Here is a 22,865-nt window from a genome sequence, read left to right as displayed (position 1 = left end):
TAGGAGATACACCTAATGCTAAATGACGAGTTAATGAGTGCAGCACACTAGCATGGCACATGTATACATATGTAACTAACCTGCACATTGTGCACGTGTACCCTAAAACTTAAAATATAATAATAATAAAATTTAAAAAAGTAAAAAATAAAAGTAAAAAATAAAAAATAAAATGTGAAAAAAAAAACAAAACAGTAACGTGATATATTTTATGTTACGTATCTTTTAATACAAGTATAAATTGATTTTAACAAAATGAACACAATTAAAACAAATCTTAGAAATGCAAAAATAAAATAAAATAAAAATAAACCTAAAAAAAAAAAAGAAGTATGACAAGAAAAGTAATACATGATCCTTGCTGGGACCTTGGATTGATACAACAAAAAAACTCTAAGAGGACACCGTTGAGACAATTGGGAGAATTTGAATACAGACATTATATTAGACAATAGAATTGTATCAATATTAAATTTCTTAAACATGGTATTTATTTTGCAGTTATGTGAAGAGAATGTTCTTGTTAGTGGGGAAATCTATGCTAAATGACTTGGAGCTGAAGTGTCATGCCATTTTTAACTGAATTTCACATTGTTTAGCACCTCCCACCAGCCTCCCAAAAAGCTGGAGAACTGTGGTAAAAAGTTTACTCAGTGAATCTAGATAAGGGTAAACAAATGCTCAATAATACTATTCTTGTAACATTTCTAAAGGTCCCAAAATTTTGAAAAATGTGAGAAAATGAAAACAGGCTGGGTGCAGTGACTCATGCCTATAATCCCAGCACTTTGGGAGGCCGAGACAGGTGGATCACAAGGCCAGGAGTTTGAGACCCAGCCTGGCCAATATGGTGAAATCCCATCTCTACTAAAAATACAAAAATTAGCGGGGTGTGGTGGCACGTGCCTGTAGTCTCAGCTACTCGGGAGGCTGAGGCAGGAGAATCGTTTGAACCCAGGAGGCGGAGGTTGCAGTGAGCTGAGATCACGCCACTGCACTCCAGACTGGGTGACAGAGTGAGACTCCATCTCAAAATAAATAAATAAATCAATCCCAGGCTGCGCGTGGTGGCTCACACCTGTAATCCCAGCACCTTAGGAGGCCGAGGTGGAAGGATGACTTGAGGTCAGGAGTTCGAGACCAGCCTGGCAACATGATGAAACCCCTTCTCTATTAAAAAAAAAAAAAAAAAAACCCAAAAAATTAGCCTGGTGTGATAGCAGGCACCTGTAATCCCAGCTACTCAGGAGGCTGAGGCACGAGAATCACTTGAACCTGGGAGGTAGAGGTTGCAGTGAGCCGAGATCACGCCACTACACTCCAGCCTGGGGGACACAGTAAGACTCCATCTCAAAAAAAAAAAAAAAAAATTTCCTTATGAATGCAAGGGATTCAACAAACAAATTTACTAGGTAAATTGGAAATATAAGATGATCACTTAAGCTGCTTAAGATATGTGGTCATATATATTTTATTACATATATATGTATTCACTTCAGAGGCAGAGTCTCACTCTGTTACCCAGGCTGGAATGCAGTACTGTGATCATGGCTCACTGCGACCTTGAATTCCCGGGATCACGCAATCCTTTCTTGGCTTCCCAAAAGTATTGGTATTACAGGTGTGAGCCACTGTGCCTGGAAGTGTGGTCATACAGTCAAAGTGAACTGCATGGTTTGTTTTTCTATAGCCACGATCCCCTGTCCTGGTTCAAACACAGAGTAACCAGAGGTTTAACCAAAGTTGAGGTTTTGCCAAGTGAATAAAATGGTGGAAGTTTTGAGGAAGTATGCAAGGGAGTGAACATAAAAATGGATTGAGAAATATCCAGACAAGGTAGGGCAGGAGAAACAAGGGATTGATATTTAGTGAAAAAGTGTTGTAGTGATTAAAAAAAAAAAAAGTGGGAGTTCTTGAAAGCATCAAGTGGGAAAGCTGAAGTTTAAACAAGAAGGTTTTACTTAAGGAAGTTGCAATAACACAAAGATTCATTCATCCATTTTCATCCCATATTGGGGTGGTGAAACAACACACAAGTTTTAGACCAATATACAGAGAATGCTACTAATGTTTATCCTTCTAATCCACTTTTACAAAAAATATAACTGCTATGCTTTAAAGATAGTCTCTATTTCTTTATAATTCATTTGTCATAGTGGGGCGTTCCAGATTAACTGCAACCACATGCAAATAAAAATTCTGGCAAATAGAGTAATACCTCACCTATCTGGAATTTGGTCACCTGATCACCTACTCTAGCATAAGTGAAAAAAAAAATGGGAACAAAAAGGACTACGAACAGCCAATAAGAATGTCACAAAGCCTTTCCACTAAAATATATTATTTCACTTATAAGAGAAACACCTTGGGTTTTTCCACAGATTCTATCTAACCTAACCAAAAGCACAATTTAACTCTGCCATATGTTTTCCTGACTCACAGGAGATTAGAAGTTGCAAACTGGAAAAGCAAAAATGAGATACACAGCAGCAGGAGGTATACTGACAATAAAGCAGGAGGCTGAAAAACTAAAAATGCAGAAAAAAATTTAGAAAGCATAAGTCTCTAACACAGGAATGCCTCAATAGATTCTGAAGACAGTGCACTTTTAAAACCAGGGAACACAGTCATTAAATATACCATTCTAAAAGTAGAAACACTTCCTAACTTCTATGAGGTCAGTAGCATCCTGACATTAAAGCCAGACAAAAACACCACAAGAAAACAAAACAGACCAGTATCTTTTATGAATATAGATGCAAAAGTCTTCAACAAAATACTAGCAAATAGAATCTAACAGCATATTAAAGGGATTATATACCATAATCCCAAAAGCATTTATTCCAGGAATGCAAGGGGGTTTAATATAAGAAAAATCAATCCATGTAATACATCAATAAATGAAAGAAAAGAAAAATAACATGATTATCTCAACTGACACAGAAAAATAATCCAATAAAATCCAATGCCCTTTCATAATAATAATCATTGTCATCACTCAACAAACTGGGAATGAAAGGTATTATGAGTTGAATTTTGTATCCCAAAAAGATATGCTGAAGTCTTAACCCCCAATACCTTAGAAGGTGACCTTATTGGGAATAGGATCATTGCAGATGTAGTTAGTTAAGGTAAGATGTGGTCACTATTGGAGTAGGGTGAGGTCCTTAACCCAATACGACTGATGTCCTTATGAAAAGAAGAGAAAACACACCCACGCGCGCACATGGAGAATGCCAAAGGCAGAGATTGTAGTAATACAGCTGCCAACCATGGAACACCAGGGATTGAAAGCCACCACCAGAAGCAAGAAAGAGGCAAGGAAGGTTTACCTAGAGTCTCAGAGGGAACATGGCCCTGCTGACACCTTGCTTTCAGACTTCTAACTTTCAGAACTGTGAGACTCTGTCTCAAAACAAACAAACAAACAAACAAACAAACACACACACACCCACGGCTGATATCATACTCCATGATGAAAAAATAAAAGCTTCCCCTGAGATAATGAACAAGACAAGGGTGTGCTCCTTTCACAACTGCTATTCAACATTGCACTGGAAGTTCAAGCCACAGCAATTCGGCAAGACAAAGAAATAGCATTCAGATTTGAAAGTAAAGGTATCCCTATTCACAGAAGACAAACATATATAAAAACCCCCAAATGCACACAAAAAATAGAGCTAATAATTCGGCAAAATTTCAGGATACAAGATCAACACACAAAAATCAGTTCTACACACCACCATAAACATGAAAATTAAATTAAATTCCATTTACAATAACATTCCAATAAAATACCTAGGAATAAATTTAACCAAGGCAAGACTTGAACACCGAAAACTACAAAACAGTACTGAAAGAAATTAAAGACAAATAAAAAAGACATCAAACATTCATGGATTCGAAGACTTAATATTGCTAAAATCACAATACTGACAAAGTAACCTACTTAGTGACTAAATGGAATCCTTATCAAAAGGGATAAGACAGCTAGAATTAATACACATACAGAACACATATAAGTGTTGGCAACAACATGGAGAAATTTGAACCCTTACACATTGTTGGTGGGAAGTAAAACGGTGCATCCACTGTGGAAACAATTTGACAGTTCCTCAAAAAGTTAAACACAGAATTACCATATGATCTAGTATTCTACTCCTAGGTACCCAAAATAATTGAAAACAGGTACTTGAACGAATAGTTGTACACATGAATGTTCACATCAGACTGTTCACAATAGCCAAAAGGTGAAAACAACCCAAATGTCCACCAAACAACGATTGAATAAGCAAAATGTGTGTGCATGTATGTATGTATATACACATAATGATACATGTTACAACACAGATGAGCCTCAAAACAATAATGCTAAGAAGCAGAAGAAAAGGTCATACATTGTGTGATTCTACTGATATGAAATATCCAGAATTAGTAAATTCAGAGAGACATAAAGCAGATTGGTTACTGCCAGGGACTGGAGTAGGGGGGAAATAAGAAGTAACTGCCTAATGTGTACAGGGTTTTCTTCGGGGTAAATGAAAATGTTCTGGAACTAGATGAGGTGGTGGTTATCCAACACTGTGAATATACTACCTGCCACTGAATTGTACATTTCAAAATGGTTAGTTTTATGTTATTTATGAATTGCACCTCAGAAAAAGCAATGTAAAAAAATCATTCTCATTCAAATGTCGATAATCATGCTTCTCTCTTAGTAAAATTTTTCTTCTCCCTAGTGTTTTAGGGCTCCACTCTTGTATAGCCTGTTTGCACTGTGAACTTTTCTTCCTACCACCCTAGATGTCTACCCTGAATTATATCAACATATAGTTTACATTAATATCTAGACACTGACAATTACCAAAATCATATCTAAAGACCAAACCACTTTCCAGAGATCCATAGCCATACATACCACTGTGTCTCAGGCTTTTATATGTCCCACAGGCACCTCGGAAGATTTAACATGTCCAAACACGAATGTACTATGAAACTGCCATTTCTTATTACAACTTCTATTTTCATTAATAGAATGCCATCTACAGTCACCCTAACAGAGCAATCTGAGAGGTACTTCTGAGCCCTCCTTCAACCCAATATCTATCAGGTTTATCATCCTTATTAACTCCTCGAAAAGACCTATTATTCCCTTTCTCTTCAGTTACTCTCTTCTGCACTATCCCTTTTTGTCTACTGTAAACTTATATTAATATTTCAAGGGTCACTTCCCAACTGGAACCTAGCACAACTTATTAAGATAGTACTATTATAAAAATAGGGACATCTGCTTCCACCATGATGCCCTGATTAACTGCTGTGGAAATTGCCCTCCCACAGTAAAAAACTAAAGACTCGAAAAATTATATGAAACACCAGTTTTCAGACACTGAACGCTGATCACTGAACATGAACATTAATCACAGTTCAAAACCATGATCCATGAGGGAAAAAGCAGCAAATGAGGCAAGCTGTCTGAATGCCTCAACGTAGTGTCTGGAGAGTCTTGACGTGGTAGGTAGTGATGGGAGGTGGAATCACAATGGTCTATGAGAGCTGAAGAGAGATGAGAGTTCAGAAAGACTGAGAAGGCTAGAATTTGTGGGATAGAATACCAAAAAGATGAAGAAATACACAGAGAAAGAGTATCGGATATGCAGAAGAGTCTCTGGGTTCTTTGGTTTGAACACTGCACACATATGAGAGAAAATTTCTTGAGGCCAAGAGCTGAGAATGGTTCAAGTTTTATTCTCAGAAGACCTTTTAATAAATGGGGCACAGGGTCAAATCTCATTTTACTGTAGGTATAAACAAGTATCAGAATAAAGGCTGCTCTAGATCTGCCATACAAACTTACAATCCATCTTAGAAAGGACCAAACTGATTCACAAGGTACTTAACACATGAAAAAACAAATCAAACTTTCTTTTTTTTTTCTTTTTCTCCACCAGCCAAGGAGAAGCACCGAGCAAATCTAACATTCTTTAAAGAAACACTAATAACATCATCCAATAAAAATTCAGAAGACTAAATAATGTAAAATTCAGAATTCTGACATCAAAACTATCAAAACAAGAAGCAGAAAAATATAACCCAGAAAACAACAAAAACAACAGAAAGAGGCCCAGAAATGATATAGAACAGAATTAGTAAACCAAAAATCTTAAAATAGCTATTATAAATTTTATATGCCCAAAGACATATATACACAGGAAAACATCAATATAATGGGTATAGAAATGAATACATAAAAAGAAAGACTTAAATGGCATTTCTACATTTGGCCATACAGAAAAAAAAAGTTTTAAACAATTCCTAGAGGTCTAACACACGAATAAGGAGTGGGAAATGGAAGAAGAGACAAAAATACTTCAAGAAATAATGGCCCCAAATTTTCCAAATTCGAAAATTATAAACTAAGAGAGCTAAGACGCTCCAGAAACCTCAAGCAGATGTCGTTTTTAAAACACACATACTAAGATTATTAAAATTATGTGATAATTTTATTATTTTTAATAAAATTTCTGAAAACTAGAGAGAATAATCTTATTATTTATTTATTTTTTATTTATTATTATTATTATTATTATATTATTATTATTATACTTTAGACTCTATGGTACATGGGCGCAACGTGCAGGTTAGTTACATATGTATACATGTGCCATGCTGGTGCGCTGCACCCACCAACTCGTCATCTAGCATTAGGTATATCTCCCAATGCTATCCCTCCCCCCTCCCCCCACCCCACAACAGTCCCCGAAGTGTGATGTTCCCCTTCCTGTGTCCATGTGTTCTCATTGTTCAATTGCCACCTATGAGTGAGAATATGCGGTGTTTGGTTTTTTATTCTTGCGATAGTTTACTGAGAATGATGATTTCCAATTTCATCCATGTCCCTACAAAGGACGTGAACTCATCATTTTTTATGGCTGCATAGTATTCCATGGTGTATATGTGCCACATTTTCTTAATCCAGTCTATCATTGTTGGACATTTGGGTTGGTTCCAAGTCTTTGCTATTGTGAATAATGCCGCAATAAACATACGTGTGCATGTGTCTTTATAGCAGCACGATTTATAGTCCTTTGGGTATATACCCAGTAATGGGATGGCTGGGTCAAATGGAATTTCTAGTTCTAGATCCCTGAGGAATCGCCACACTGACTTCCACAAGGGTTGAACTAGTTTACAGTCCCACCAACAGTGTAAAAGTGTTCCTATTTCTCCACATCCTCTCCAGCACCTGTTGTTTCCTGACTTTTTAATGACTGCCATTCTAACTGGTGTGAGATGGTATCTCATTGTGGTTTTGATTTGCATTTCTCTGATGGCCAGTGATGGTGAGCATTTTTTCATGTGTTTTTTGGCTGCATAAATGTCTTCTTTTGAGAAGTGTCTGTTCATGTCCTTCGCCCACTTTTTGATGGGGTTGTTTGTTTTTTTCTTGTAAATTTGTTGGAGTTCATTGTAGATTCTGGATATTAGCCCTTTATCAGATGAGTAGGTTGCAAAAATTTTCTCCCATTTTGTAGGTTGCCTGTTCACTCTGATGGTAATTTCTTTTGCTGTGCAGAAGCTCTTGAGTTTAATTAGATCCCATTTGTCAATTTTGGCTTTTGTTGCCATTGCTTTTGGTGTTTTAGACATGAAGTCCTTGCCCATGCCTATGTCCTGAATGGTATTGCCTAGGTTTTTTTCTAGGGTTTTTATGGTTTTAGGTCTAACATTTAAGTCTTTAATCCATCTTGAATTGATTTTTGTATAAGGTGTAAGGAAGGGATCCAGTTTCAGCTTTCTACATACGGCTAGCCAGTTTTCCCAGCACCATTTATTAAATAGGGAATCCTTTCCCCATTGCTTGTTTTTGTCAGGTTTGTCAAAGATCAGATGGTTGTAGATATGTGGCATTATTTCTGACGGCTCTGTTCTGTTCCATTGATCTATATCTCTGTTTTGGTACCAGTACCATGCTGTTTTGGTTACTGTAGGCTTGTAGTATAGTTTGAAGTCAGGTAGCGTGATGCCTCCAGCTTTGTTCTTTTGGCTTAGGATTGACTTGGTGATGCGGGCTCTTTTTTGGTTCCATATAAACTTTAAAGTAGTTTTTTCCAATTCTGTGAAGAAAGTCATTGGTAACTTGATGGGGATGGCATTGAATCTGTAAATTACCTTGGGAAGGATGGCCATTTTCATGATATTGATTCTTCCTACCCATGAGCATGGAATGTTCTTCCATTTGTTTGTATCCTCTTTTATTTCCTTGAGCAGTGGTTTGTAGTTCTCCTTGAAGAGGTCCTTCACATCCCTTGTAAGTTGGATTCCTAGGTATTTTATTCTCTTTGAAGCAATTGTGAATGGGAGTTCACTCATGATTTGGCTCTCTGTTTGTCTGTTATTGATGTATAAGAATGCTTGTGATTTTTGTACATTGATTTTGTATCCTGAGACTTTGCTGAAGTTGCTTATCAGCTTAAGGAGATTTTGGGCTGAGACAATGGGGTTTTCTAGATATACTATCATATCATCTGCAAACAGGGACAATTTGACTTCCTCTTTTCCTAATTGAATACCCTTGATTTCCTTCTCTTGCCTAATTGCCCTGGCCAGAACTTCCAACACTATGTTGAATAGAAGTGGTGAGAGAGGGCATCCCTGTCTTGTGCCAGTTTTCAAAGGGAATGCTTCCAGTTTTTGCCCATTCAGTATGATATTGGCTGTAGGTTTGTCATAAATAGCTCTTATTATTTTGAGATACGACTCATCAGTAGTTGGGGGTTGAGGGAGAAAAGAGAATACATCCCATTCAGAAGAACACAGATAAGAATGACAGCAGAAATCTCATTAGGTATGAGATATCATAACAAGCAGTCTTTAAAGAGATGAATGAAAAGGAAAAAAACCCATCAGCCTAAAACTCTGTACCCAGAAGAACAAAGTTGAAACAGTCACACTTCTTGATTTCAAAACTTACAACAAAACAATAATGAAAACAGACAGATAATATCATGTATGGACAGACATATAGATCAATAGAATATAAGTGAGTCCAGAAATAAACCTTCACATTTATGGTCAACTGATTTTGAACAACTGTGCCAAGGCAATTCAGTAGAATAGTCTTTTTAATAAATAGTGCTTATATAATGGATATCCACATGCAAAAGAATCAAGCTGGAACCTTTCCTTAAACCACACACAAAAATTAAGTCAAAATGGATCACAGACCTAAATGTATGTGCTAAAACCGTAAAACTCTTGGAAGATAAATAGAATAAATCTTTGTGACCTTGGATTAGGCAAAAACCTTCTTAGACATGACACCATGCACACAGGGACAAAATTTTAGAAACAGACAAAATGCATGTCATCAAAATTGAAAACTTTATGCTTGAAAGCATATCATCAAGAAGTTGTAAAAAATGATCCACAGAATGGGGAATATTTTAGCAAATCATATTTGAAAACAATTTGTATCCAAAATACACAAAGCGCCCTTAAACTCAACAGTAAGACAAACAATCCAACTAAAAAGTGGGCAAAGGATCTGAATAGATATTTCTTCAAAGATGTGTACAAAAAGCCAATAAAGCACTTAAAAAGATGTTCTGCATCATTAGTCATCAGGGAAATGCAAATCAAAATCATATGAGATACATTTCACATTACCACTTATATGACTATAATCAAAAAGAAAAATAAACATTGGCAAAATGTGGAGAAATTGGAACTCACATTGCTGATGGGAATGTCAAGTGGTGCCACCTCTTTGAAAGAGTCTGGTAGTTCCTTAAAAGGCTAAACACAGATCCAACAATTCCACTCTAAGTAGATACCCAAGAGGTGAAAACATATGTCCACACACAAACTCTGACAGTAATGTTCACAGCAGCACTCTTCACAAGAGTTAAAAAGTAGAAACAAACCAAGTGTCCATCAATGTAAAATTATTCAGCAATAAAAAGAAATTAAGTACTGATAGATGATACAACATGAATAACTTGAAAACTGTTAAATGAAAGAAGCCAATCACAAAAGACCACATTATATATTATTCAATTTATATGAAATATCCAGGAATAGGCAAGCCTGTAAAGGCAGAAAGTTGATGGGGGGAGGTGAGAGTGGGGAATAGAAAGTGATTGCTTAATCAGTATAGTACTTCTTCTTGGGATGATGAAAATGTTCTAAAATTGATTGTGCTGATGCTGGTACAACTCTGTGAATAAACTGTACGCTTTAAATGGGTGTATTGTATAAAGTGAATTATATTTCAATAAAGCTATTACATTAAAGAGAATTCTAATCTAAGAAAGTATCTTTCAAAAACAAGGACAACAATCTGTTTAAAGCAAAAATTATAAACATGTATGGTGATTTTAAAACATTATAGATTTAAAATATATAACAACAGAACAAGGCATGAGGGAAGTATACTGTTCTAAGATTCTTATAAAACACATTAAAGTGGTATATCACTTGAAGGTAAACTATAAAGATGTATACCACATTAGAAATGAAGATACATAAAAGCATAAGTAAAGAAAAAGATATATCACAAACACTACTCAAAGGAAAAAACATTGGCTATATTAATAGTAGGCAAAGTAGACTTCAGAACAAAGAATATGACAAAGCATAAAAAGAAATGCTTTATAATGATAATACGTCAGTTCGTAAGACAATCCTGGCCAAGCACGGTGGCTCACACCTATAATCCCAGCACTTTGGGGGACTTAGGTGGGAAGACTGCTTGAGCTCAGGAGTTTGAGACCAGGCTGGGGAAAATGGCAAAACTCTGTTTCTACTAAAACCAAAAAAGGTGGCTGGGTGTGGTGACAGTCCCAGCTATTCGGGAGGCTGAGGTGGGAGGATTGCCTGAGCCGGGGAGGCGGAGGTTGCAACTAGCCAAGGTTACACCTCCGCACTTCAGCCTGGGTGTTAGAGAGAGAACCCTGTCTCAAAAAAAAAAAAAAAAAAAGACATAATCCTAAATGTGTGTGAAATTAAAAGATCTTCAAAATACATGATGTAAAATCTAATAGAACTGAAAGGAGAAACACACAATCTACAATCATGATTGCAGATTTCAACAGTATTCTTTAATTTTACAAAAGTTAAACAAGAAAAATAGGATATAAAATAGGACATACAGGACTTGAACAACACACTCAAAGAATTTGATCCGACATTTATAGAACCCTTCACACTATAATAAACATTCAGTTCAAGGTCTCATTAAACTCTTCAATAAACTTATCCTGGAATCAAACTCCTTGTTTTTCAAATGCAAAATAATTAAACTAGAAATGAACAAAAAAGATGTGGAAAACCACCAAATATTTAGAAATCTAATAACCGATGAGTTAATTTTTTTTAAAAAAATGGAAATTACAAAGTATTTTGAATTAAACAAAAATGGAACACAACATATCTATATGGAATACAGCTAAAACAATGCTTAGAGGAAAATCTGGACCATTAGATATTTACAGTAGAAAAGAAAACTGGTCTAACACAGTAATTTAGATTTCTATTTTAAGAAACTTCAGAGAAACCAAAGAAGAAAGAAACAAGTAGAATTCAATAAATTAAAAAATGGGGAAAAAAAAGGAAAATTAGTAAAAGCAAAAGCTGGTCCTTTGAAGTGATCAATAAAATTGATAAACCTCAACCACAACAAAAAAGACACAATTTAGTAATATCAGGGAAGAAAGGCGTCACTACAGATGCTAGAAGGCACTAAAAGGATAATAAGGAATTTTAATAAAAACCTTGTCAATTTAGATGAAATGAATGAATTCCTCAAAACACACAAACAACCAATGCTTACTCCAGAAGAAATAAAAAATCTGAATAGCCCTATACCTACTAAAGAAACTTAAATTAAAAACCTCCTCACAAACAAATTCCAGGTCAAAATCATTTCACTGATGAATTCTACTAAAATTAAAGAAAAAAATATTACCAATTCTACATAAACTCTTCCAGAAAATAAACTTAATCTATGGCGCCAGCTTTTCACTCTGATACCAACCAAAGACATTGCAAGAAAAGAAAACTACAGACTAAAATCCTTCAGGATGCAAAAATCCTTAACATTTTAGAAAATGAATCCAGCAATACATAAAAAGGATAAAACATGACCAAGTGGTATTTATCCCAGGGATGTAAGGTTAGTTTAACATATGAAAAATCAATATAATTCACCATCCACAGCAAAAAAACAATCATAAGATAACCTCAACAGATGCAGAAAACCACGTGACAAAATCAACACCTATTTTGTATAAAAACTCAGCAAACTAGGAATGTTACTTTTTCAACCAGATAAAGTTCATCTACAAAAATCCAACAGCTAACATTATACTTAATAAAATAATAAAACACCAGACGCTTTTGGGGGTGATGAAAATAAATCTTGATTGTGGTGGCAGTTATATGACTACAGATTATAAAAATTCATACTGTACGATTCAAACTAGCAAATTTTGTTGTATGTAAATTATATCAATAAAGCTGATTCTTAAAACTGTCAATATTTTCTTCAGGGTTGTTCAAGAAAGGTTAGTCTTTTAAAGAAGAGGACTGATTATAACAACACAATTACTGATCATTTATATCACTACATCTAAGGATCTATAAACAGCAAAATATCACAATTTTTAAGTAATGGGTATCTGCAATATATTTACAAGTTGAACCTTAAATATAAGAAGGTTATGCTACAGTCCATTTTGAGAGCTGTAAATTGATGAAATTTAGATGAAATGAACGAATTTCTCAAAAGACACAATCTCATAGGCAATTAGGAATTTCTGCTAAAACCGCTTAGTAGTTTTAAAATCGGTAATAAAATCAAACAATATACTACAACGACAACAAAAGAACTAGTTTAATCTTTTACCCTATTCTACGGTCTATGTTATCTTTCTACCAAAGCACTTAAATATATAAATTGCCTGAGAGTTGACCTAAACTAATTCAAGTTGTTTTAAGAATTGGACTAGACCCGCATTTTATCCTATATTTGGAATTCATTTATTTTCCTCAAACCGAATCACTCAACTACTATGAAATATTCAAGAAATAGAAATTTTAAATAATAAATGTACAAAACGCTAATCTATAATTTTATTATTGCTTTTCAATCACTAAAGGAAAGTATTTTCTAATTGTTCAGTTGTATCCATAAGCTTAATTATAATACTAGAGAAAATGAGAATTCTTTAAATCCAAAGCAGGAAGCTAATATTTTAAGAACCTTTGCATTTCTGCTACATTAAAGGTGGACAGAAATATAGACAAGAAATTTGTCTAATAACACTTCTCAAGTATTTGCTGAAGGGAAAAATAAATGATAAAGAGCATATTCAAATGTAGCCTCTATAAATTAATACTTATTAACTGAAGGCAGAAGACACATGCCATTTCAACTACAAAACTAGTGGATAATGGAATTTCTTCTTTTTTTTTTTTTTTTGAGATGGAGTCTCACTCTGTCACCAGGCTGGAGTGCAGTGGCATGATCTCGGCTCACTGCAACCTTCACCTCCTGGGTTCGAGCAATTCTTCTGCCTCAGCCTCCCAAGTAGCTGGGACTACAGGCACAAACCACAATGCCCAGATAATTTTTGTGTTTTTAGTAGAGATAGGGTTTCACCATGTTGGCCAGGATGGTCTCGATATCCTGACCTTGTGATCCGCCTGCCTCGGCCTCACAAAGTGCTGGGATTACAGTCATGAGCCACTGCACATTCTACCCTCTCATTAAAACTGAAAGTGTCAACATTCCTTACCAAATAGATAACTCAATATATATACAACTTAAGCTGATAAACCGACGGGCAAGGTGTACATGTGAGTAAAAATGAGCATGATTTTTTAGCGAGAACAAGAGTATCCTACTTTTTTTTTTAAACAATGCTTATCTATCAAGGGTTCATTAGTAACAAAGCTAAAACTGACTTAGCTCATGTTTTCAAGCCATTAAAATGTGTAGTACATTCAGTCACTAAGGTTTCATGGTTAACTCGTGTTAATTTTAAATACACTCAAAAACAACAATCTTCTGTCCCTATTTTCCACCTTTAACTTGCCTATTTTGTTTAGTTTTGAGATTACATTAGGCAAAGTAAACGTAAGAGCAGGCTTGTTTTTAAAATGAGGATATCTATGCATTCTTTAAAAATACAACTCAAATCATATAAATCATGTCAAGCTAGAACTGAATAAATAGTAGCATCACAAATAGAACAAGCTGCCTTTTACGCATTTACAACTATTGCTGTAAGTTTTAAAAGAAAAATCCATGTGTAAAATGGGTAATGCAAGTAAACAGTATTGGACTTAAAAGTATGAAAAACTTCCACCACACTATTCAAACCATAACTATATCTCTTCATTAAATAGCGTAACTAAAGTTATTCTAAATTCCAGAATAAGGTAAGTTTAACATTTTAGTATTCAACTTAGCCATTTATTACTTCAAGAGAAGTCCAATAAAAGCATTATTGGTCAACAACAAAAACTTCTTTCAAATATCAGATGGTTACCTGATCAGATGGAGTTAATACAAAACAGTCCTAATAATGAGAACTATATTAACAAATCACAAACATTTGACAAACTGTTGGTGTATCAAAAGTGAAATTTAAAATCAGATCTCTTGCAATGATTCTTCTATCCTACCTGTATCTTCAATAAATTCCACACATTTCTCAACAAATAGTGGTATGGGCTTCTCAGCTGTAACCAGATCCTGGAGGGGCATCCCAAAGTAATTACTTTCCCAATTTCTACGTGTTGGTGGATTGAAGTTCTTAGTTTTCTTTTTCTGCTATAAGAAAACATATTTAAGTTAACACTATTAAAATTAATTTCAGAATAATAGTAATAAGCAATGTAAATACACAGTTCGGATCAAAAGAAAAATTTTATAGCCACATCCAACCTAAATGTCCACCAATATGACTCGCTAAATAAATTTTGCCAGAAGTAGCAACTTGATTGGAGACATAAGTGAACAGAAAAAAATGGCTTATTGGAAGAAAATGTTCTCTTTGGAAAATAACAGACTTGATAGGTCAGGAGAGAACAGAAAATATCACTTTTCAATGCCAACACAAGGGACAAACTAGGGGCAAGCAATACCTGATTCAGTTTAGGTGTGATATATTAATTTCATTTGGTCTCTTGAGGCAAGTCCGAGTGAGTTTTCTGTGTCTATCTATATTTGTAAGAACGTAAGAGCTCTAATTATTGATTGTATAATGATGCTATATAACTCCATGAACCGTTAGTTCCATCATTTGTCCCTTATTTTTCCATTTTCTTCCTACCTACTGACGCTTTTTATTTTTATTTTTTTTTTGAGATGGAGTCTCGCTCTGTCGCCCAGACTGGAGTGCAGTGACGCGATCTCGGCTCACTGCAAGCTCCTCTTCCTGGGTTCACGCCATTCTCCTGCCTCAGCCTCCCAAGTAGCTGAGACTACAGGTGCCCACCACCACGCCCGGCTAATTTTTTTTTGTATTTTTAGTAGAGACGGGTTTCACCGTGTTAACCAGGATGGTCTCCGTCTCCTGACCTCGTGATCCGCCCGCCTCGGCCTCCCAAAGTGGTGGGATTACAGGTGTGAGCCACTGACCCCAGCCTTATTTTTTTTATTTATTTTATTTTTTGAGACGGAGTCTTGTTCTGTCACCCAGGCTGGAGTGCAGTGGCGCAGGGTCTAGGCTCACTGCAAGCTCCGCCTCCCGGGTTCATGTCATTCTCCTGCCTCAGCCTCCAGAGTAGCTGGGACTACAGGCGCCCGCCACCACGCCCAGATAATTTTTGTATTTTTAGTAGAGACGGGGGTTTCACCGTATCAGCCAGGATGGTCTCAATCTTCTGACCTTGTGGTCCACCCACCTCGGCCTCCCAAAGTGCTGGGATTACAGGCGTGAGCTACCGCGCCCAGTAGCTTATTTTTATTTTTTTTAGACGGAGTCTCGCTCTGTCACCCAGCTTGGAGAGCAGTGGTGCAACCTCAGCTCACTGCAACCTCCGCCTCCCGGGTTCAAGCAAGTCTCCTGCCTCAGCCTTCCGAGTAGCTGGGATTACAGGCACGCACCACCAAGCCCAGCTAATTTTTTTTTTTTTTTTTTTTGTATTTTTAGTAGAGATGGGGTTTCACCATGTTGACCAGGCTGGTTTCGAACTCCTGACCTCATGATTCACCTGCCTCAGCCTCGCCAAGTGCTGGGACTACATGCATGAGCCACAGCACCCAGCCGATGCTTTTTTTTTTTTTTTTTTTTTTTTGAGACGGAGTCTGGCTGCCACCCAGGCTGGAGTGCAGTGGCGCAATCTCGGCTCACTGCAAGCTCCGCCTCCCAGGTTCACACCACTCTCCTGCCTCAGCCTCCTGAGTAGCTGGGACTACGGGTGCCCGCCACCAAGCCCGGCAAATTTTTTTGTATTTTTTTAGTAGAGACGCGGTTTCACCGTGTTGGCCAGGATAGTCTGGATCTCCTGACCTCGTGATCCACCCGCCTTGGCCTCCCAAAGTGCTGGTATTACAGGCGTGAGCCACCGCTCCCGCTCCGATACTTTCTTAAATGTTAGGGTAACATTCATAAGTAATGTACAAAACATTTTCAGTATAGTAAAAAGACAAAATTAAGTAAGAATTTTCAGTTTAACTTCAATGTAGCATTAGAGGGAAAATGATTCTTAACCAAAGAATGAACATCTCAAAAACTTAAGGAAGTATTTTTGGGAATCAAACTACTGAAGAGATTCTGATTCACTCTCTAGAGTAGAGTATAGCAAGGATTCCTACAGATGACTCTACTGTGCACATCCCACTGAGAGTTTCTGAAGTATACAAAGATGGGCAAGTTTTCAGAAATTCAGAGGATATTAGGCCACTTTTATTGACAGCCCTTGTTTTTCAGTTTAATCTGCAAATTTTTATTTTCTCTGGCATAAATCACAAATCTATTAATATTTGTCATATGTGTCGTACTGGTTTTCAAGTTGGACAAAAATGTATCATTTTTAATCAGAAAAATGTATATGTGTGGGCAGGGGAAGGCGCACAGGCAGGGCTTTCAATGCCTGAAAACAATGGTCTTCATCTTAGTTTCTCATTATTTCTGGAAGTCTGTCTTTTGAATGCATACTTCAACGTATTCTTCTGAGTCTCTGAATATCTTAAATATCTTAAATACTTAATTAAATCCTTTCAATTTCAGGTCACTCCATCCAGCAAATCCTCAGAGCTCATGAAATCTAACTTCTAAATCCTCTTACACCATCATTCTCTGGTGATGCAGATTATATGCAACTCTGTTAAGTGCAGATTAAACCAAACACAACTAGGTGTCTGGAATGTTATCAAGGGGGCATTGGAGTGTTTGTTTCTGGCTCAAGACCTAACTCAGCAAGACAAGTGCAAGTGAAGTGGTGTGGATCCTTATTCCTTAAATGATCCCTCCACTTCAACCACCACCAATACAGAACAATGTGCAAGGAAGTGGAAATGAAGAGACTATAACCTCAAAGTTGAGGCAGGAGTACGGTGGCTGAGTTCTTTTCTTTCTCAGGAACACAAAGGTGCATTGCAGCCTACCAACTATTAGCTATATTATCATTTGATTAGAAAAATGAAAACTGAAGCAGATGTTTTCTGTTTGGAGATAAATGCAGTGGTAAAAGAGCTTACACTTAGGTAGATTTTTTTTTTTTTTTTGAGACGGAGTCTAGCTCTGTGGCCCAGGCTGGAGTGCAGTGGCGTGATCTCAGCTCACTGCAAGCTCTGCCTCCTGGGTTCACGCCATTCTCCTGCCTCAGCCTCCCGAGTAGCTGGGACTACAGGCGTGTGCCACCACGCCTGGCTAATTTATTGTATTTTTACTAGACATGAGGGTTTCACCGTGTTAGCCAGGATGGTCTCAATCTCCTGACCTCGTGATCTGCCCGCCTCGGCCTCCCAAAGTACTGGGATTACAGGCGTGAGCCACTGCGCCTGGCCTACACTTAGGTAGATTAATGAAAATGGCAATGCCTAGACTATGGTGGGAACAGCAGGAAGGAAGGGATCTTAACAGTCTGTAATACCATCTGAGGAATATAAAGTTTTAAGAAAAACAAACTAGCTAGCCAACTCTAAATGTTCCAATCACCTCTTAACTCCTTTTCTTAGTACTAGCATTTAGGAGTCAATTTAAACTTTCCGATGATTCTGAAATAATTCTGTCCCTATCTGTGGGGTCACAGGAAAGAGGAAAAAGTGAAGTCTCAACCTTATCCAGACAGCCCTGAATACTTAATTAAAAATTGGGGGGTTGTGACAGGAAAGCAAAATTATAGATTCTCTGGCTTATGCCAGTAAATACGTCCCAAGGTCCATAAAGTTATAAGGGCAAATTATTTAAATCTGCAGTTACACCAAGATTCAGAGCTAGCAATCTAATGTAATGAAAGGCTAAGTAGCTTACAGCAAGGAATTTCTGGCCAACTCAAAAGGGATACTTTAGAAATAAAGAACTGCTCTGACAGTCAAATTATAATCCATACATATAACAAGGGGAGGGGAGCCTATGTGACTTCTAATTTTTCCACTAATTAATGACACAGCTACGAAGGAAAATTCTATGCAGAAAAATACAGTTTTGGATTAGACACTCCTATGGTAGCTTTTGTGATGAACAAAAATGTATACGATTCCTTTTTTCTGTAAGTGATAGTTCTTAATCATTTACACTTCAAGGTGCTCTTTTAAAACATGTGACTTTTGAAAAATTCTCCACAAAATTCTGATAAGCACCCTTTGGTTGAAGAGTTCCTGATCTGTAGCTATAAACTTGTAACTCAAAATGATATATGTAACTAGAAACCTATTTCATAAACTAAGACTAGATGATTACAATTGCTATAAAATGCCATCAAAGTTCTGAAATGTAAGAGAAAAATTAGTAGCATGGTATTGTTTATATCTAGTTTTTGATAAACCTTTAGTTAGAAATGGTACCTCCAATAAAATAATTGGGCCGGTGGAAAACAAATTCTGAAGTATGAAAATCCAATTTTTTTTTTTTTTTTTTGAGGTTCTATTGCCCAGGCTGGAGTGCAGTGGCGCCATCTCAGCTCACTGCAAGCTCCGCCTCCCGGGTTCACACCACTCTCCTGCCTCAGCCTCCTGAGTAGCTGGGACTACAAGCGCCCACCACCATGCCCGGCTAATTTTTTGTATTCTTAGTAGAGACAGGGTTTCACCACGTTAGCCAGGATGGTCTTGATCTCCTGACCTTGTAATCTGCCTGCCTCAGCCTCCCAAAGTGCTGGGATTATAGGCGTGAGCCACCGCGCCCGACTGAAAATCCAGTTTTTGATTCATTACTACATTCATTCATATCTGAACTTCTACTTAAATGCAAATGCCCAGTCTTTTTTCTAGCCACTTAAGCGAATTTCTTATCCGCAAAAGCACATCACAGTAAAACAAACATTCCATTCAGCAATTACATCTCTTTAAGTGTCCAACATATTAAAAACTCTCATTTGTATACGTAAACATGACTAGGAAGAAGAAAACAGCCCTTTCCAGAAACTGCTCTTTCTACTTTAGTAATATCAGCAACACAAGGGGTCACCTAAGCAACATCTTCAAATAAATACTACAGTAACATTTTTAAAAAACCAAACACCTCAAATGCTTCACCAGTAACCAAAAATTGAACAAAACTTGAGCAGCGAAATGCAGTTGACTAGGCTCTCAAAGAACCAGTTGTGGAAATAAGAAAACTGGATGTCTATTTTCTTACATGTGATTCTTGAAATTAAAAAAATCAAAGAGGCCAGGCGTGGTGGCTCACGCCTGTAATCCCAGAACTTTGGGAGGCCAAAACGGGTGGATCACAATGTCGGGAGATCGAGACCATCCTGGCCAACATGGTGAAACACCACCTCTACTAAAAATACAAAAATCAGCTGGGCATGGTGGCGTGAGCCTGTAGTCTGAGGCAGGAGAATCGCTTGAACCCGGGAGGTTACAGTGAGCTGAGATTGTGCCACTGCACTCCAGCCTAGTGATAGAGTGAGACTCCGTCATGACAACAGGAGATGAAATGTAAAGAAACTAAAAGAAAAAACTCATCACAGAAACAAAAACCTGCTTAGAAGTAGCAAATAAAAGATTCAATATAATTGAAAAGATCAAAATAAAATGGAAAAGACCATCAGAGAGTTCCTTTTCCTGCTATATCATTCTTATTATACACACCACAAAACACTGGGTTTTGCTCTCATTTAAAAAAGAAGTCTCAATCTTCTACTCCCTTTTGCAGACAAACTATATACAAGTAATCTATACAAGATGTCGCCAATTCCTCTCCTTCCATTCATTCCTAAATGCACTCAAATTAGTTATCACCCTCAAAACTCCACTAAATCAATCTGCTCTTATTAAGGTCACCAAAGACTGTCTTCCATAATTAGTTCTCAGTTCTCATCTTGACTTTTCAGCAGTCAGTCTCTTCACTGGACTTCTAAAGGGACCACCCCTGTTATCTTACTCGCTCTCCCCATTTTAGTCTCCTTTTCTGGTCCCTCCTCATCAACACTGTAATGTTGTGAATATCCTAATCAGTCTCTGACTGTCTTTTGCTGCTGTTATTTGAGACAGCATCTTGCTCTGTACTCAAGCTGTAGTGCAGTGGCACAATTATAGCTCACTGTAGCCCTGAACACCTTGGCCTTAATTCTCCTGCCTTGGTCCCCCAAAGTGCTGGAATTACAGGTTGAGCCACAGCCCCAGGCTCTGATTGTCTTCTTTTTTCCATCTATACTCACCCTCTTGGTAACATCATCTATATGCTGATAAGCTAAATTATTACTTCCAGCGTAGCTCTTTCTCCTGAAGCCTAAACTAATGTAAAACACCCTAACAACATCAGTTTAAAGTCTAAGAAAAACCTCTCATGCTTTCCTTAAAATGTAATCTATCTGCAGCCTTCTCCATCTCAGTTTTTGAGAATTCTATCCTTTCAGTTGCTTGGAATACAAATCTTGGAGTCATCCTCGATCTCCTTTTTCTCTCATACCCTACTTCCAACTGTTAAGCAAATGGATAGATACAGAATCTACTTACTTTTTACCATCTTCATTGTTAACTCCCTGGCCCATAAAGCTATCATCATTTCACATATATGGATTACTGCATCACCTGCTTAATATCCCCTGCTTCTACCATAATTCCCTACAGGCCATTCTCTAGAGAGCTAGAATGTTGGCTCCTTGAATAGACATGTACAATCTGCATGCCTTGGACTCCGCTCCTTTACATTTTGACCTAATTTCCCTCATCATTTACGCCTTCCTCAAGTCACATGGTTTCCTTGCTATTTTAATATGCCAGGAATGCTCCTGCCTTAGCACTTTTGTAGTGGCCGTTCCCTTTACCTTCTCAATGAGGCCTACACTGACCAACCTATTAAAAATTGTAATCCAATCCTAGCTACTTGGGAGGCTGAGATGGAAGGATAGCTTGAGCTTAGGAGTTTAAATTCCAGCCTGGGCAACACAGCAAGATCCCATCTCTTAAAAAAAAAAAGCAAAAGCAATCCTACTGCTGTCTTTCCCAGCCCCTTCCCCCCAGTACTCTGTTCCTCTTACCCTGCCTTTTCTCTCCACAACACTATGTAACTACTCATGTATCTTTTTTTTTTTTTTTTTTTTTTTTGGTCTCCTCCGCTACAATTTAAGCTGTATACAAGGGCAGGAATTTTCATCTGCTTTGTTCATAAACATACCTCAAACATCTGGAACACTATGAAATAAATTAGTACAAATGGTCCAGAAAGAGATACTTGAGGTCTCTTCTAAAATAATGAGCTTAATTTGTAGATTAAACGACCTTACTATGTACCAGGAAAAATAAACAACAAATAAGAGTGAATCAACAAGTTAAGGGCATATCATGCTGAACTTGGTAAGCTACAAAGAATCTTAAAAGCATCCAGGCAGAAGAAACAAATGACCAACAGTGGGGGAAAAAAAAAGCAGGACAGCCTCAGAGTTCTCCGGAAAACTGGAAGCCAGAAGACTCATCTACAGGAATGTTCATGGGAAACATGTGTCAAGAATTCTTAGCCAATATGTCATTTAGGCATGTATAACTCGCAACTTATACATTTTTTTAAAAAGTTTGCAAATATGTAATAATTATATTTAAATTATAATAGTTTCAAACTCCTGAAAAATCTTAACAACATGATACAAAATCAACTAAAAAAAACTTACACTGGAGAATTTATGATATGAAAAATGTAAGAGTGAACACTGAATATTGTAAAACTAATTCTAATTACCAGTGGTATGGCTATAAATATAATTTATAATTTTGTAGGTAAAGCTATAAAATGTAAAAATAACCTGATAACAGGCCAGAACTAAAAGCCTCAACCTACCCTATATAAAGGGAGATGAGGGATGAGATATGAGAGATAATATAATTCCACCAGTGCACAACAGGTACAATAATATACTATTTGGGAGGTGGAATAAAGATGGTAAACTGTAATAGGAGTTCAATATATTTAAAGATAAAAATATGAAGTACATAAATTAATAGCTCCTTCCTTTTTCTCTTTTTTCTTTGCTAATGAAGAATAAAAACTAGAAAACAAGAAAAAAGGAAGCCAAAACTTATAAAATAAATATAAATGCAACAGGATCAACTATAACAAAAAGATTCTCGGGCTTAGTGTAAAAGTAAACCCAATCAACCACATGCCATTTAAACAAAGGACTCCAAAGAGTTGAGTAATATATACGTATATTTTAAAAGAGCAGTATTAATACTGGAGTTGTTAAGG

The 22,865-nt window shown here is 36.8% G+C and overlaps 1 protein-coding gene across 7 annotated transcripts in view; it reads right to left on the bottom strand.

Annotated features, from left to right (window-relative positions):
* The window catches only part of ARHGAP5 (Rho GTPase activating protein 5), an 89,121-nt gene that overhangs the window by 28,378 nt on the left and 37,878 nt on the right, over positions 1–22,865 (bottom strand). For 4 of the 7 annotated variants that reach the window (XM_063715552.1, XM_054529986.2, XM_024231674.3 and 1 more), the window contains one exon: positions 14,692–14,839. In XM_063715552.1, the coding sequence (XP_063571622.1) occupies positions 14,692–14,839 (148 nt within the window). The remainder of the gene's footprint in view (positions 1–14,691; positions 14,840–22,865) is intronic. The other 3 variants (XM_063715554.1, XM_063715553.1, XM_009249012.4) reach the window with 1 other exon arrangement.

This window comes from Pongo abelii, chromosome 15 (assembly GCF_028885655.2).
Source record: "Pongo abelii isolate AG06213 chromosome 15, NHGRI_mPonAbe1-v2.0_pri, whole genome shotgun sequence".
NCBI classification, from domain to species: Eukaryota; Metazoa; Chordata; class Mammalia; order Primates; family Hominidae; genus Pongo; species Pongo abelii.
This window is presented reverse-complemented; position numbering and strand designations above follow the sequence as displayed.